At 44.1% G+C, this 15,952-nt stretch overlaps 1 protein-coding gene across 6 annotated transcripts in view; it reads left to right on the forward strand.

The window, feature by feature from the left end:
• NTAN1 (N-terminal asparagine amidase) overlaps window positions 1-15,952 on the forward strand; it is a 413,363-nt gene that overhangs the window by 329,306 nt on the left and 68,105 nt on the right. For 5 of the 6 annotated variants that reach the window (XM_077448900.1, XM_077448897.1, XM_077448896.1 and 2 more), the window contains 2 exons: window positions 5,507-5,560; window positions 6,361-6,414. The exons of the other annotated variant lie outside the window; for it this stretch is intronic. In XM_077448900.1, the coding sequence (XP_077305026.1) occupies window positions 5,507-5,560; window positions 6,361-6,414 (108 nt within the window). The remainder of the gene's footprint in view (window positions 1-5,506; window positions 5,561-6,360; window positions 6,415-15,952) is intronic. 6 annotated transcript variants of the gene reach the window in all.

A 15,952-nucleotide genomic window follows, 5' to 3' on the forward strand; every position in this document is an offset into this window, starting at 1 on the left:
GCAACACTGCTACTCATTGCAAAGGGCAAGAAGGAGAAGATTGAGCGGGTTTCTGGCATTTATGTGCTGGAAACTGAAAAAGCCTGGGCCACACAAGATGTTATAAGAAAGTGGCTTGATTTAATGCTGCCGCTTGTAATGCGCAGGAACAAAAGAGGGATGCTGATCTGGGATGCAGCCAGCACACACCGTGCCAAAACCATGAAAAACTTCCTTCATGAGCGGAGAATCGACCAAATCATGATTCCTGCAGGGATGACGGCTTATCTTCAGACTCTCGATATCGCCATTAACAAGCCGTTCAAGGACTATCTGCGTGTGGAAATCAATGACTACATTGAAAACCGAATGGAGAGAAATGTACGTGGGAACTTTGTGAAGCCCAGACTGCCAGAGATTGTTAACTGGGTGAAGAATTCTTGGAATAAGATCACTAACACCTGCGTTGCAAATGCACTGCGAGCTGGCTACCTGGACAAAGTCTGCTCATTTCAGGACAGTGCCGTTGCTACCCATGAGAAATATGGGCCAATGATTCGGCAAGAAATGTCGTCCCGAGAGTCCCAAGAAAATCCACAGGAACCTAAGAGTGTGGATGTTTATGATGATATTCCTGAGGATGATGACATGGTTGTCATGGAATAAATCTGTTTTATCTTCCAGTATTCCACTGTTGGTTCTTACCATTTTTCATTGTTTTACATGTTATGCAATGTTGTAACAAGACATTCTTGGCACTTCCTTTTATAAAACTGTTTTGTGGTGAATACAGTACTGTTCAGGTTGTTAATAAATGTTAATTTTATGGTTAAAACTATAAATTCGACAATTTTTTTTCCAATATAAGACATACCCCGAAAGTAAGACATAGTGGGGCTTTTGGGGATAAAAAGAAAGTAAGACACTGTCTTTCTTTCGGGGAAACACGGTATATTAAATTGTTCCGATTTATATCCTGCATATTTTACATAGGCTTGGGGTTTGTTATAAAGAGCTGTTATTCAACTAGTGAAGTGGGGGCCAAATCCCCATTTCTGGAGAGTGTAATGTAAATATGGTCAGATTACTGAATCAAAGGCTTTTTCTTATGTCAAGAGATAGAAAGCATGTAGGAATTTGTCTTTTTTTTTAGCTATGTATGCCAAGAGGATTGCTCGACGTACATTATCACTTGCTTGCCTTGTTGGCATAAATTCTACTTGGTCATTATGAATGATTTTACCAATTATCTTGTTAAGGCAGGTAGCTAGGATTTTTTCTAAGATTTTAATGTCTTGATTTAAGAGGGAAATGGGACGGAAGTTTGTGCAAGATGTATTATCTGAGTGGGGTTTGGGGATCATGCAACTAATAGATAGTAATGATTCACGTCTAAAGAAATAGCCATCTATTAGAGTGTTGAATGCTTTCTCTAATATAGGTGAAAGGGTTTCAGAAATGTTTTATAATATAAGGCTGAATATCCGTCTGGGCCAGGCCTTTTGTTTATTTTTAATTATTTTATGGTTTTCAAAACTTCTGCTAATATAACATAGCGCGTTCTTCCAGCAAGATTTTTTGTGTGTGTGTGTAAGTTTAGTAAGATTTATTTTAGAGAAGAAGTTATCAGCATCAGACTGGTTGAATTCCTTTGATTCTGAATATAATGATAAATATTTACGTAATTTTTGGAAACGATTTTAAGAGGATTACTCGTGTAAGTGTTATTTGATAGTTTAAAGCGGGAGTCCACCGGGACTCCGCGTTTTTTTTTTTTTTTTTTTTTTTTAAAGCCAGCAGCTACAAATACTGCAGCTGCTGACTTTTAAATAGTGACACTTACCTGTCCAGCGCGCCCGCGATGTCGGCACCCGAAGCCGATCGCTCGCTCGTCTGTCGGGTCCTGCCGCCGCCATCTTGGGTATGGGAATCAGGAAATGGAGCCTTTCGGCTTCATTTCCCGGTTCCCTACTGCGCATTCGCGAGCCGCGTGGCGCAATCCGGACGGTCCCCGCTGCCTCTGGGAGCTGTGTGTTTCCCAGCAGGCAGCGGAGCACTTGCTGAAGGGGGCGGGCGCTTGCGGAAAGGGGCGTAACGTACGCCCCTTTCCGCAGAGAGCTAGCCCGGAAGTGGGTGCAGTTACCTGGATTATCCAGGTAACTGCACCCCCCTCCCCCCTGAAAGGTGCTTATTGTGGCGCCGGAGGGGGGGGGGGGGGATTCCGATGAGCGGAGGTCCATTTTAGGGTGGACCTCCGCTTTTAAGTCTGATTGGGTTTGATTGTCTGTCAATAGATTTCAGCGTGCGTGCTAGAAGGGTATTCGGTTTGTTTGATTTCATGTAGAACATATGTTTTGATCTGCGTAGTGTCTTATCTGTTGATTCTGTTAAGAATAAATCATATTCTAGCCTGACTTTTTCCAATTGTTTTTTTTTTTGATTTAGAGGAAGGGTTGTTCTGAAATTAAGTAAAATCAGTGTTAAAGTTGGTTTCTAATTTTCGTGTTAGGCTAATACGTTCTCTTTTAATCAGTGTCATTTGTGGCTGGATCAATCTTGGTACCACAGGCTTATGCGCTTCCCATAAGGTAAGCAGAGAAACCTCTGGGTTAGTGTTATATTCTAGATAGTCTTTAATACCTTGTTCAATTATTTGACTATGTAAGGGCTTTTTCAGTATGACGTCAGGGAGGTACCATGTTGGGTCATGGGCTTTAGGGATGGTAGAGGATATTGTGGTGTATACTGCATTGTGATCTGACCAGGGGATGGGGATTATGTTGGATGTAAGAATTTTCAGTATCATAGCTGTGCACTGCTTTAACTGGTAATTGCGCGGTCATGCAATGTTGTACCCAAACGAAATTTGCGTCCTTTTCTTCCCACAAATAGAGCTTTCATTTGATGGTATTTGATTGCCTCTGCGATTTTTATTTTTTGCGATATAAATGGAAAAAGACCGAAAATTTTGAGAAAAAAATATATTTTCTACTTTTTGTTATAAGAAAATCAAATAAACTCAATTTTAGTCATACATTTAGGGCAAAATTTATTCAGCCACATGTCTTTAGTAAAAAAAAAATGTCAATAAGCGTATATTTATTGGTTTGCGCAAAAGTTATAGCGTCTACAAACTAGAGTACATTTTCTGGAATTTACACAGCTTTTAATTTATGACTGCCTATCTCATTTCTTGAGGTGCTAGGCAGGGCAGTACAACCCCCCCCCCCAAATGACCCCATTTTGGAAAGTAGACACCCAAAGGAAATTGCTGAGGGGCATGTTGAGCCCATTGAATATCTTTTTTTTGTCCCAAGTGATTGAATAATGACACAAAAAAAAAGTTTACAAAAAGTTGTCACTAAATGATATATTGCTCACACATGCCATAGTTATATGTGGAATTGCACCCCAAAATATATTCTGCTGATTCTCCTGAGTACGGGGATACCACATATGTGGGACTTTTTGGGAGTCTAGCTGCGTACGACACCCTGAAAACCAATCACTGCCTTCAGGGTTTCTAAGGGTGCAAATTTTTGATTTCACTCCTCACTACCTATCACAGTTTTGAAGGCCATACAATGCCAAAATAGCGCAAGTAGACACCCCAAGCTATTTACTGAGAGGCATGTTGAGTCCATGAAATATTTTATATTTTGCCACAAGTTGCAGGAATATTAAATTTTTTTTATTTTTTTTTTGCACAAAGTTGTCACTAAATGATATATTGCTCACACATGCTATGGGCATAAGTCAAATTGCACCCCAAAATAAATTCTGCTGCTTCTCCTGAGTACGGGGATACCACATGTGGGGGACTTTTTGGGAGCCTAGCCACGTACGGGACCCCGAAAAACAAGCACTGCCTTCCGGATTTAAATATAAAACGCTACCAAAAAATGTTTGTTTTATTAACAGTAAGTTACGGTAGCTTTTTATTTTACTCCATTACAAATAAGAAAAAAATAAGGCTTCATTCACATTTGGCATTTTGGGATCTCAGGCAATATCACTGAGATTATGCCTGCAATCTCAAAACACACTAACATTACAAGATGCAGGTTCAGGTGCCATTATTTTCAATGGAACCTAAAACGCAGGGCATTTTGCCACGATTGTTGCACAGTTTATCACATGAAAATTGCAGCAAATCCCATTGTGTGAAGCTTGTTGCCCAAAAGAAGCTACTACTTTGGGAGAGACAAGCTTCATGCATTGTGATTTGCCACACGACAATCATCAAAATTGCATCCCATCTTAGTTGCAATTAAAAGTAATGATACCTGAAACTGCATCTTGAGATCACAGGCAGAATCGCAGCAATTTAGGCGATCCCTGAAAACTTTCCTCTTCACAGAAGCCTGCCTCCATCTAACAACTGCACTATTTTATCCATTAGCTCATCCGCCACAGCTATTACCCTTTTGTATAACTTGACCCTCCCTCCTAGATTGTAAGCTCTAACGAGCAGGGCCCTCTGATTCCCCCTGTCTTGAATTGTATTGTATTGTAATGTCCACCCTAATGTTGTAAAGCACTGCGTAAACTGTTGGCGCTAAATAAATCCTGTATAATAATAATAATAATAATAGAAGTCCTGCTGTGTACATGTGCTCTCAGTAGGAACAGACTGTATTCTAAAGGCTACATTCACACTGGCAATTTATCTTGCTGTGAATGACATCCACAGGAAAATTCTGATTTGTGCTGCTACTGTGAGTGGTTATCTGCGGTCACTGGCCCATTTTAATCTCTGACAGGTTGCTGGTAGCTAGTGCAAATGTAGCTTAAAGCGGGATTCCGCTCTTTTTTTTTTTTTTTTTTTTCTTACCTGTGTCACAGGTGGGCGACTGCTACCTTCGCTTAGCATCCACGTCCGGCATTTTTTTGACCCCCGGCGCGACGATTCTTTTCCTCGGGATGACTTTTAAAAAAATGCTCTGGCGTTTTCCATTTTAAGTGTGGGCGTCTGAAGCCCACAGGCATTTACTTCCTGTATATTGATGACGCTCGGCTCCCAGCATGCTCCGCTCCATCTCGCGCATGCTCAGTGATAGCAGTGGTAATGGCAGATACAGCTGCCTGCCCACTTTAAAAATGGCAAATTCGGACACGCCCTCGTCACGTGACCGGCGTCCTAACGAAATCTCACAAGATTTCGCAATTTCATTGTCCCCCCATGGATTCTTGGGAAATAGCTTAGAAATTTCCCAGGGACCATTGCGAGGACGATAACCACGCCTACTCCCACGGGAGGACAACCCGGAAGTCAGCAGAAACATCTGAAATAAAAGGTAAGTAAAGAATTTTTTTTTTTTTTTTCAGGGTTCATTTAGGTAAGTATTCTATCTTGTGATTTTAATAATATGAAGTTTAATTTTTAGGTACCAAACCGCTTTAAGAGTAGCTTGTTGCAGTTGAGGCTTATTGGGCTCTAAAAACTAGCTTCTTATTTAATAGTCATGCTTTTCTTTTCATCTCTTCCCTGGTAATTAGTATCTGGCTTTTATATATTGTGTTACAGGAGCATTTGACAATCAAGTTCAAGAAATACATCTTGTAACATTCTGTGTAACAGGTATGTGGATGTTTTTGTGCAGATTGTAGTATTGTTTAATGTAATATTAATGTTCTTTCTTATTTTATTAAAAAGCACAAGGAACCAATCAGTTGTGCTGCTGTGCTAACAAGGGACACACTGGCAGTTGTAGTGACAGAGATAAGCTTATTAGTATGCTTAAGATAGGGGCAATACCTATTTTACTTAGGCAGGCCATACATGGAGCATGTTTCATTCCTGCAGCCACAATTCCCCCTTCAACACAGGCAGTGCTGACAGTGGAATCAACAATTGTCTTCTCCCGGAATGGGGGCAAGGGTGGGCAGGGGAAGCCATCCTGTCTGCAGAAGACAGTGTTTATCACTAGCAGCTATAGCAGCCGCTAGCGATAATCACAAGAGAATCTGGCAAGTTGGTTGTACCCAAGTTGATCATCGATCAACTTGGTACATTAAGCCTGCCCATCAATGGTTCGAACCATGCATGGCCGGCCTTCACTAGCACTTCTAATGAAAATGCTGGTTCCACTTGCAAAACTTTTCCAAATTGTACATCCACTTTTTGTATCCAGATTATGTAAAGTATTGGTGTAAGATAAACCTTGTCTACATTCACTATAAATAAATAAAGGAGTTCACCATTCATGTATTTTTTTCATTCTGGCAGGCAAATAGCAAGAGAAACAGAAGTGGTCTACAGAATTTCACCTTTCCCATTGTTCTTTTCTGCATTCTGCATCTGCATTTCTATGTCTTGCTTTATTTTCTTTCTCTTATCCCTAATAGTCATAAGATTACATGATATACTTTTTTTTATAGATTTAAACAATAAAAAGAATGATGGAATTCACCTTCCAATAATATATGGTATAGGTAAGTGTGAACAATTGGAGCATGGTTATTTATGTTTATAATCCATGTTTTATAGATTTATAGAAGAAGGGCAATGGAATTCACCATGCAGTGGTAAAATATGGTTTGATCAACTGTTAAATAGTAACTCCACTTGTATTAACAAAAATATATAGATAATAAAGCAAAAAAATATATATAGCATATACAATTGTTACACAAACCATATTGTACTTTAACCAATTCAAGGCCCAGCCCTTTTCTGACATTTTTATAAATATCTCCCAATTAAATTAATAAGTAAATCAATTCTATTAATATACATGTATAATTATACAACTTCATACAAAAGCATAATTTCTGGTGATTAATATTTCATTCACATTGCTAAAGATGTTAACGCAACAATAAAACTATTTTCCTTAATATTTACCAAATATTAGGGTACTAGGGTAGCCCCAATCGACTATGTTAAAAAGGGTGTGGTTAACCGTGCCTTAAATTCAAAAACACAATATCTTTTGGCGCTCGCAAGACAATTTTCTGACTTTCTCTGGTTGGAAGAAAGGCCAAAAATATGTCTTGAAGAGCCAACAGATAGATATTATCAATTTGAAAGAAGTCTTAATTTAACAGGGCTACCAGATTGTATTGGGCAATAAATAATTTCCCTGGGACCTCAATAGCCAAATTAGTTGTAATACAAGTTGATCTCAATTTCACCCACACACGGCTTCAACACATGGCAAGACAAATACTGTGGGACAATTATTAAAGAGGAGGGCTGGTTTAAAAAAAAAAAAATTAAAAGTCAGCAGCTGCAAACACTGTAGCTGCTGACTTTTAATAAGCACACTTACCTGTCCAGGGCGCCCGCGATGTCGGCCGCCTGAGGCTGACCCGTCCCGTGGCTCTCGGGTCCCGGCGCCGCCATTTTGGCTAAGGGAAACAGGCAGTGGAGCCTTGCGGCTTCACTGCCCGTTTCCAACTGCGCATGCGCGAGTCGCGCAGCGCTTTGTGAATGGGGCGGGCTGTGTTCTGGGACACACAGTTCCCAGAACACAGCGTGTCCCATTACCCAGAAGACGCCGCACGGAGGAGAGAAGACAGAAGATCTCCGCGGAGGAGGAAGAGGCAGATTAGGATGATGTGCCTAGCAACAGGCATTTCTGGTAAGTTAAAAAAATAAAAATTTTCATTTTTTTTTCTGATTTTTTTCTAATTTTTAATGTATTTTTTTTTTCAGGGTGGCCCTCCACTTTAAATACTAAACTACCCTTTACACAGATTAAATTATAAACAGTAAAATATGATTCCTATAATTTGGGAAGAAAAAGTTGATCGATATTTATAGGGTCAGTATCTCACCACTGTTTAACCACTTCCCGACCAGCGCGCGACGATGTACGTCGACAGAATGGCACGGGCAGGCATATTGGCGTACATGTACGTCCAATATTCGTTGCCGCCGTGCCATCGGGAGCGCGCCGCCGGCGGCGCGCTCCCGCGCTGGTCGGGACCCCCGTGAGTCCGGTCACGGGACCCGCGGACTCGATCGCCGCGGGCATCCCCGCGATCGTCTCACGGAGCGGCCGAATGGAGGAAATGCTGTATAAACAACATTTTTCCATTCTGCCTAGCAACTAGTGACGCTGATCTCTGCTCCATGTGATTGGAGCAGAGATCAGTGTACACTAAATGAAAGCCCAAACCCCCCACAGTTAGTAACACACCCCTAGGAACACTTAACCCCTACACTGCCACCCACTGGTTAACCCTTTCACTGCCAGTGTCATTTACACAGGAATCACTGCATTTATATAGCAGTGATTACTGTATAAATGACAATGGTCCCAAAAATGTGTCAAAAATGTCCGATGGGTCCCCCACAATGTCGCAGTCACAATAAAAATCGCAGATCGCCGCCATTACTAGTAAAAAAAAAATAATAAAAAATTATTAATAAAAATGCTATAAAACTATCCCTATTTTTTAAACGCTATAACTTTTGCGCAAACCAATCAATAATCGCTTATTGCGATTTTTTTTACCAAAAATATGTAGAAGAATACGTATCGGGGAGTGCGCATGCGCGGGACTTCCGGAACGAAGCACTAGCCGGGAGCTCCGCACCGCTCCGGTCTTCCGCGGCACCTCACACGAGCTATCGCAAGCAGACACCTCTGGGGAGACCTCCCCCATACAGCGGAAAACCTCGGGCATCCACACATATGCCGGGAAAGGTCTCCAAGAAGGACGTTAACCGTCAGCTGGACTTTGGCCTGAAGGCCCCACAGCCTCCCAAGATGGCGGCCGCCATCCCCACATGCGGTGAGAACGTGACACCGACTAGCACAGCTACCTATGCTACGATCGCAGCTAAGCCTGTGATCCACCAGCAGACTCCCTTCCCCTCTCCAGCTTCCACGGAATCACTCCTGGGCAGACTGCAAACGGAGAATCCATTCTCCCCGCTGGCTAGCACACCTAACAGTGTTGTTGACTCTTTGCTAACCTCCCCCATCCTACCTGATCATCCCCCTGACATGACCCAGCTACTGAACAGCTTCTCTGATATGCTAGCTGTCGGTCTAGCCCAAAACGCTGCGCAAATCACCTCTGCCATTAAAGCTGACATCCAGAGTCTGGGAGCCAGAATGGATGCCATTGAACAGACTGTTGATAATGCAACTGCCCGTACGGACCAGAACACGGCCTGTATCCAGACCCTACAAGACCAGCTTGATACGGCCCTCTCTAAAATTGACGATTTAGAGAATAGAAGTAGACGTTACAACTTTCGCATCAGAGGCATTCCAGAATCGCAAACAGATACCCAGGCGATTGTCCGAGCTCTGATTAAGGATCTTATTCCTGACATCCCTGAAAGCAGGCTTGAACTTGACAGAGCCCACAGAGTTTTACAACCCCCCCGCCAAGATGGCCTTCCTCGGGACATTGTGGTCAAGCCGCACTTTTATGGCGTCAAAGAGGAAATAATGAAAAGCTCCCGAAACAGGGAAGACATCTCTCTCAACGGCGCCAAAATTCAGATCTTTGCAGACATATCTCCTACTACAATCCAAAAACGTAGAGCCCTCAAACCCTTACTGGATATCCTCTCGCAGAAGATGATCAAATATAGATGGGCCTTCCCTTTCCGTCTGCAGTGTAACTACAAGGAGAAATCGTATAACATCACGAATTTCCAGAATGGCGAACGTTTACTTCTACACCTAGGGCTCATCTCTCAGGAACTTTCTCCCCAACAAATGGAGACCCGTCCGAGTTCCTTCAAGAGGCCACCGCCGACCAGCCCTCTGACTCCCCTCTGGGTTAAGCAGCAACCGAAGAGACAGAGGGACGCCGTCCCACCAAGATGAACTCCTTCCCTTCCCGACCCCCTAGGGTCTGACCCTTTTTCTTCACCCTCGCCAGCTCCTTTCTGGGCGCAGGACTGTTCACCTTTACCACTCAGTCCCCCCGGGACATTTTTCCAGTAACCCCTTTGTTCTCTGTTCTCTACCCCCCCCCCCCTTTTTTTGAATTTTTATTTTTTTTTCTTTTTTTTGAATTTTCAGGGACCTGCAAGCACGGCCTAAAAGCCGTGTTTCCTCAACGTGTCACTTTCTGAGTCCTGGGGGCCTCCCCCTATGGACTCTTTTGTTTTCAAACGTTCTTTGCAGTTTTGGTTAACAATTTTCTGAAGTTAATGTTATGTTGTTATTTAAATGGTGCGGATTGCCGCTCGACCGGAGCGGGTATGCTTGCCACTCCACCTGTTGTGGCCTTGGGGATTTATTTTCCCACGGTGGCACCAGGAATGCAACCTTCTAACGGGTTGCCCTTCTACCGATCCCTACAATCCAAAGGGATTCGGAGCAGGCCCCACCCTGCCATCCCCTTCCCCGGGGAACCCAGGTCTCCTTTTCTCCTGGACCCTCCCCCCTTCTCCCCACTCTCTTCTTTCCTTTTCTGGTCTCCCCTTCTTCTCTCTACTCATTTGTCTTATTCCCCACAGGTGCCTCCAAGGAGAGCGGGACGTTTTGAGCCTCCCCGGTTTTTGGGAACAAAACACACCCTACACTTCGAGACCAGGACCCGCTCGGGACAGGTAACCAAAGCCGGCACATGCTCACACCTTACACCTCATGTCTATGGCTGACGACACATCCCATACACAATCACTTAAAGTGGCATCCCACAACACCCAAGGTCTAAACTCCCCCATCAAAAGGCGCAAGGCCCTACATAGCTACCACTCTAAGAATTTTGACATTGTTCTTCTTCAGGAAACACACTTTCCGAAAAGCTTTAATCCCTCCTTCCTCCACCGTAATTACCCCACCTTTTACCTAGCCAATGCTGACGATAAAAAGAGGGGTCGCTATCCTCATCTCCAAACACACATCCTTTACCCTATCTCATACGATTAGGGACACAGAAGGACGTTACATTTTTGTCAAGGGACATATTAATGGGTCTCTCTTCTCCCTCATTTCATATTATGCCCCTAACAAAGGCCAAACTAGGTTCTTTTCTTCAATGCTGACCTCCCTTTCCCCTCACCTCGAGGGTAAGGTGATCATGGGTGGCGACTCTAACGTCGCCTTTGATCACGTGCTAGACAAGTCTTCTTCAAAAAAGTCTCCTGAAGAGACCTCCCAAGCAGAGTCTTCGCATTGCAAGGCTCTTCCATGCCTTGGGTATGATAGACTCTTGGAGGGAGCTTAATCCCTCAGCCCAGGACTATACACACTTTTCTGCACCCCATAGTACCTACGCCCGCATAGACCATATTTTCATTCACTCCACTGATATTCCTCTAGCCTCCCACGCCGCTATAGCTGATGTCCCTTGGTCTGACCACGCAATAGTCTCCTTGATGATTTCCGGGTGCCTGAACCGAACAACTCCACCGCAATGGAGGCTGAAAGAGTCCTTGCTTTCCCACCCGGCACATCGCACTAGCCTCGAAATTGACCTTAAAGAATATTTCCATATTAATGACACTGAGGACATTTCCCCCAGTGTACTGTGGGGGGCACATAAGGCAGTTATGAGGGGTAAGCTCATCCAGCTCTCCTCCCGCCTTAAACGGGAAAAACAAGCAGACATTGTCAACTTGGAGAAAAACTTCCAGATCCTATGCAAAGCGCACAAAAAACACCCCTCTGCTTCCTCTCTTGCTCGCCTCGATGCTGCCAAGATCGCTCTTAACACCGCCCTCACATCCAGTGCCGAGAACCATACCCGCTGGGTGAATGGTAGATTTTATCTTAACTCGGATAAATTCGGACCACTCCTCGCAGCAAAACTCTCCCCCAAATTCAGAGCTCAAGCCCTCCCAAAAATCAAATCACCATCTGGTGCTCTTACACAAAACCCCAAACATATCCTGAAGGCCTTCCACGAATTCTATGCTAAGCTTTACTCTGGCCCGAACCATACAAGCTCTCAGTCCACCGAAAACTACCTCGACAGCGTTCCCCTCCCAAAGATATCGGACTCTCATCGTTCGATCATGGAGGCCCCCATCTCAGAAACAGAAGTTAGAGCAGTTATAAAGGACCTTAGGAAGGGGTCTGCCCCGGGCCCGGACGGGTTTTCGACACATTATTATAAGACCTTTTCCGACATATTATCTCCTTATCTGGCCCGATTTTTTAACTCCTTGTCCCAAGCTTCACCCCTAGACCACGCAGCAAATTTGGCATATATCTCGGTTATTCCTAAACCGGGGAAAGATCAGAGTCTAGTTAGCAACTATAGGCCCATCTCCTTAATCAATAATGACCTGAAAATTATGACCAAAATTCTCTCTAACCGATTGGGATCTTTCATTAGCAATTATATCCATAAGGACCAGGTGGGATTTATTCCCGGCAGACAGGGACCGGACCAGATAAGGAGAGCGGTGGATATTATTTCCCTTCTTAACTCGGGGTGGGATGGAAGGCCTCCTCAGGAGGGCTTCCTCCTCTCTATAGACTTGCAGAAAGCATTTGACACTATCACCTGGCCCTATTTATTTGGCGTTCTAGGAAAATGGGGTTTTGGTCCCCACTTCATCCACCTCCTGGGGGCCCTTTATTCTCACCCTCGAGCACAGGTTAGACTCCAGGGCCACCTCTCAGACCCCTTCCTAATTAGTAAAGGAACCAGACAGGGATGCCCACTCTCCCCCCTTCTCTTCGCTATTGGTATTGAAACGTTAGCTATACCCATCAGGAATCACCCAGACATTCAGGGAGTACATTGCGGCAACACGACTCACAAATGCGCTCTGTTCGCGGACGACGTCCTCCTCTTTATCACTTCCCCTATAGTCTCAACCCCTCATGTCCTTCATCTCCTCCAAGAATTTGGACAAGCCTCAGGACTCCAAGTTAATATGGCCAAGTCAACAGCCCTCAATGTTTCCTTGACCTATGAAGTAGTAAATAGGCTAAAAGAGCACTTCCCTTTCGCCTGGAGTTCCCCCTCCATCCCCTACCTAGGGGTTCACCTTACATCTAACTTTGGCCAGTTGTTCCACCACAATTACCCACCCATGTTCAAAAAACTTAAAAATGATCTTGAACAATGGTCCCTCCATAAGATGTCCTGGATAGGGAAAATCAACGCTGTGAAAATGACCCTTCTTCCTAGGTTACTGTATCTCTTCCGCTCTCTACCCATTCCGGTACCTAAGTCTCTTGTACAGAACCTTCAGTCAGCAATTATTAAATTTACCTGGGGCAGATCCAACCACAGACTCCCCAAGAAAACATTATTTAGACCCAGAAGAAAAGGCGGTCTAGGACTGCCCAATCTCTGGTGGTACTATCAAGCAGCACAACTCTGCCAGATATCTAATGTTTACTCAAGAGGACCTAAACCCGAATGGATAGAGATGGAAAGACAGGCTATCCCTAAATTTACCATTGATTTCCTTTTATGGCGCCCTCCAAAATCCAGACCCCCAGTCATGTCTCCTACCCTCTCTCACTCCCTCGCCCTTTGTGATAAGATATACAAGTCCAACACCCTTACCTCCAGGTGGCAACCTCTCGCACATATCTTCAATAACCCCTCATTTCAGCCGGGGCTGAATATGAAAGCGTTCCAATGGTGGATAGACAAAGGTCTTTACAGAATAGGACATTATCTCAATCCGGCAGGGCCACTTAAGTTGAATCAATGCATCTCTAAGTTGGAGATGCCTCCCACAGAAAGGTTCCGGTTCCATCAATTATCCCATTTCTTGCACAAGCTAACCTCTCAATATCCCCTTCCCCTCACAGTTTCGCCTTACGAACTCTGGTGTTCTTCAGCCATAGACATGAGGGGAGGGATTTCGCTGATCTATTCGGCATTTGCCGAACCTGTGGATAAAGCGCAGTACATGCTGAGCTGGGAACACGACCTAGGAATTGAGTGGGACCTGGACTCCTGGCACACCCATTTTAATACAGCATTTAAGGGGATCCTCAACACATCTCTGGTGGAGGCGGACGTCAAAGTCCTTACCCGCTGGCACCTTGTCCCCACACGCCTAGCTAAATATTACCCTCAATCCTCCCCCTTATGTTTCAGAGGGTGTGGGCACCTGGGATCGCTCATTCACATTTTGTGGGAGTGTCCCAGGATTAGGAACTTCTGGAATAAGACTTTTGCCCTGATCCGCAAGGTCACCGGCCATGCAGCTCCCCAATCCCCAACATTCGCCCTTTTAAATGATGGAATCCCCCACATCCCCAAACATACTCAATTTTTGATTCACTTCATCCTATTGGGTGCTAAGTTGACTATAGCCAGGTCCTGGAAATCCCCTAGGGTATCCTTCCCGAACCTGAAACAAAAAATCACCTGGATTATGTTTCAAGAAAAAACTTCCTATACTATTCTGGACAAAATGGGTAAATTTAAAAGGGTGTGGGAGCCCTGGGCTAGCTACATTGGGACCCTTCTTTAGTTTTTGGTCTCAGTGTTTTGGCCTAGTGATTGCTCCGCCTATAGAGCTGCACTCCCTTCTGATCACCTCCGGCTCTCCTTGACCCAGGCTCCTTCAGTTTAGCATTATCCCCCCCCCTCTTCCTCCCTCTTTTCTCTCCTTCTTTCTTTCCCCCTCCTGTCCCCCCCCCTCCCCCTGGCCAAGCCGGGCTGAGGGGGGGTGGGCGACGCTTTCCTGAACAAGCTTTGGCTTAACAATTGTACTTAGGCATGTATTACCCGCAATATCTTTTGTTTGCCAGGCTCTCCCAGGGGCCAGACCTCATGTCCAGCTGGGAGCCAAGCCTTTGAATGGGACCCCCCGGGGTTTTTCCCAGGTTCTACCTATTAGCTTTTATGTTAGTCATGTTCTCAGTTTATGCTAAACGGGGTACGATGTGACCTGACATCAGCTTGTCCTCGGTCCCGGGTGAGCCATGGGGCTCCGACACAGTGAGATCCCTGTCGGGGTGTCGGGGCTTCAGGCCGCCGGGAGAGGGGGTTCATTTTTGCTTATTATTTTTTAACTTTGTCTCTCCTTTTTGGCACACCTAGTACTCCTATTTCCCTTTCCTTTTTATTTCTCTACTTTGGTTTTCTTCAGGAGTTTAATATTCACCTTAGTTGTTCAGGTTAAAATATACTCCTGTTCCACCTAGGCACTAGGATCTCCCTGCTGATACCCCTACAGATTGCTACCCGATGTCGGAGTAAGGAATTTACTCCTTATTGTTCGTGTGTACAACCTGTTATGTTATCTTTTCATCTTTTTATGGATCTCCCCTGCGTGGGAGCTTCAATTCTGTAATGCCATCTACTTTTCAATAAAACTCTTTTAAACTTAAAAAAAAAAAAAAAAAAAAAGAATACGTATCGGCCTAAACTGAGGGAAAAAAATGTTTTTTTATATATTTTTGGGGGATATTTATTATTACAAAAAGTAAAAAATGATGCGTTTTTTTCAAAATTATCGCTCTATTTTTGTTTATAGCGCAAAAAATAAAAACCGCAGGGGTGATCAAATACCACCAAAAGAAAGCTCTATTTGTGGGAAAAAAAGGACGTTAATTTTGTTTGGGAGCCACGTCGCACGACCGCGCAATTGTCAGTTAAAGCGACGCAGTGCCGAATCGCAAAAAGTGGTCTGGTCTTTGACCAGCAAATTGGTCCGGTCTGAAAGTGGTTAAAGGAAAGGATGTATATTAGATTCGTTCTAACAGCAACATCCAACGCGATGGGGAGTGGTCACTTATTGACAAGCTTGTGTTCGTCCAGAGAGTGTATGTCAGTGTGTGAATATGTGGTCCTCCGTCCCTTCAATCATGTGTGTTTCTCCTTTTGTAGGATGCAATGTAAGGATGTAATTTTTGGATGGTTTCCGCCCTCTCCTCATGTTTACCATCTCATGATTGGTTGGTTCCAAATATGGGAGGTAACTGCTCTAATTCTCACCCACCCATCTGTAACCATGGTAAAGGTGTAATTAGAATATGATGTCTCGTGTTATTATGAAATGCATTTTAATATGTTTCATGTTAATATAATATGGCGTTTACTTACCTTATGCCCTGTCATTTGCTAGCTA

The sequence above is a fragment of the Lithobates pipiens genome, unplaced genomic scaffold (assembly GCF_037356315.1).
Source record: "Lithobates pipiens isolate NorthernLeopardFrog02 unplaced genomic scaffold, aLitPip1_a1.2 Scaffold_22, whole genome shotgun sequence".
Classification (NCBI taxonomy): domain Eukaryota; kingdom Metazoa; phylum Chordata; class Amphibia; order Anura; family Ranidae; genus Lithobates; species Lithobates pipiens.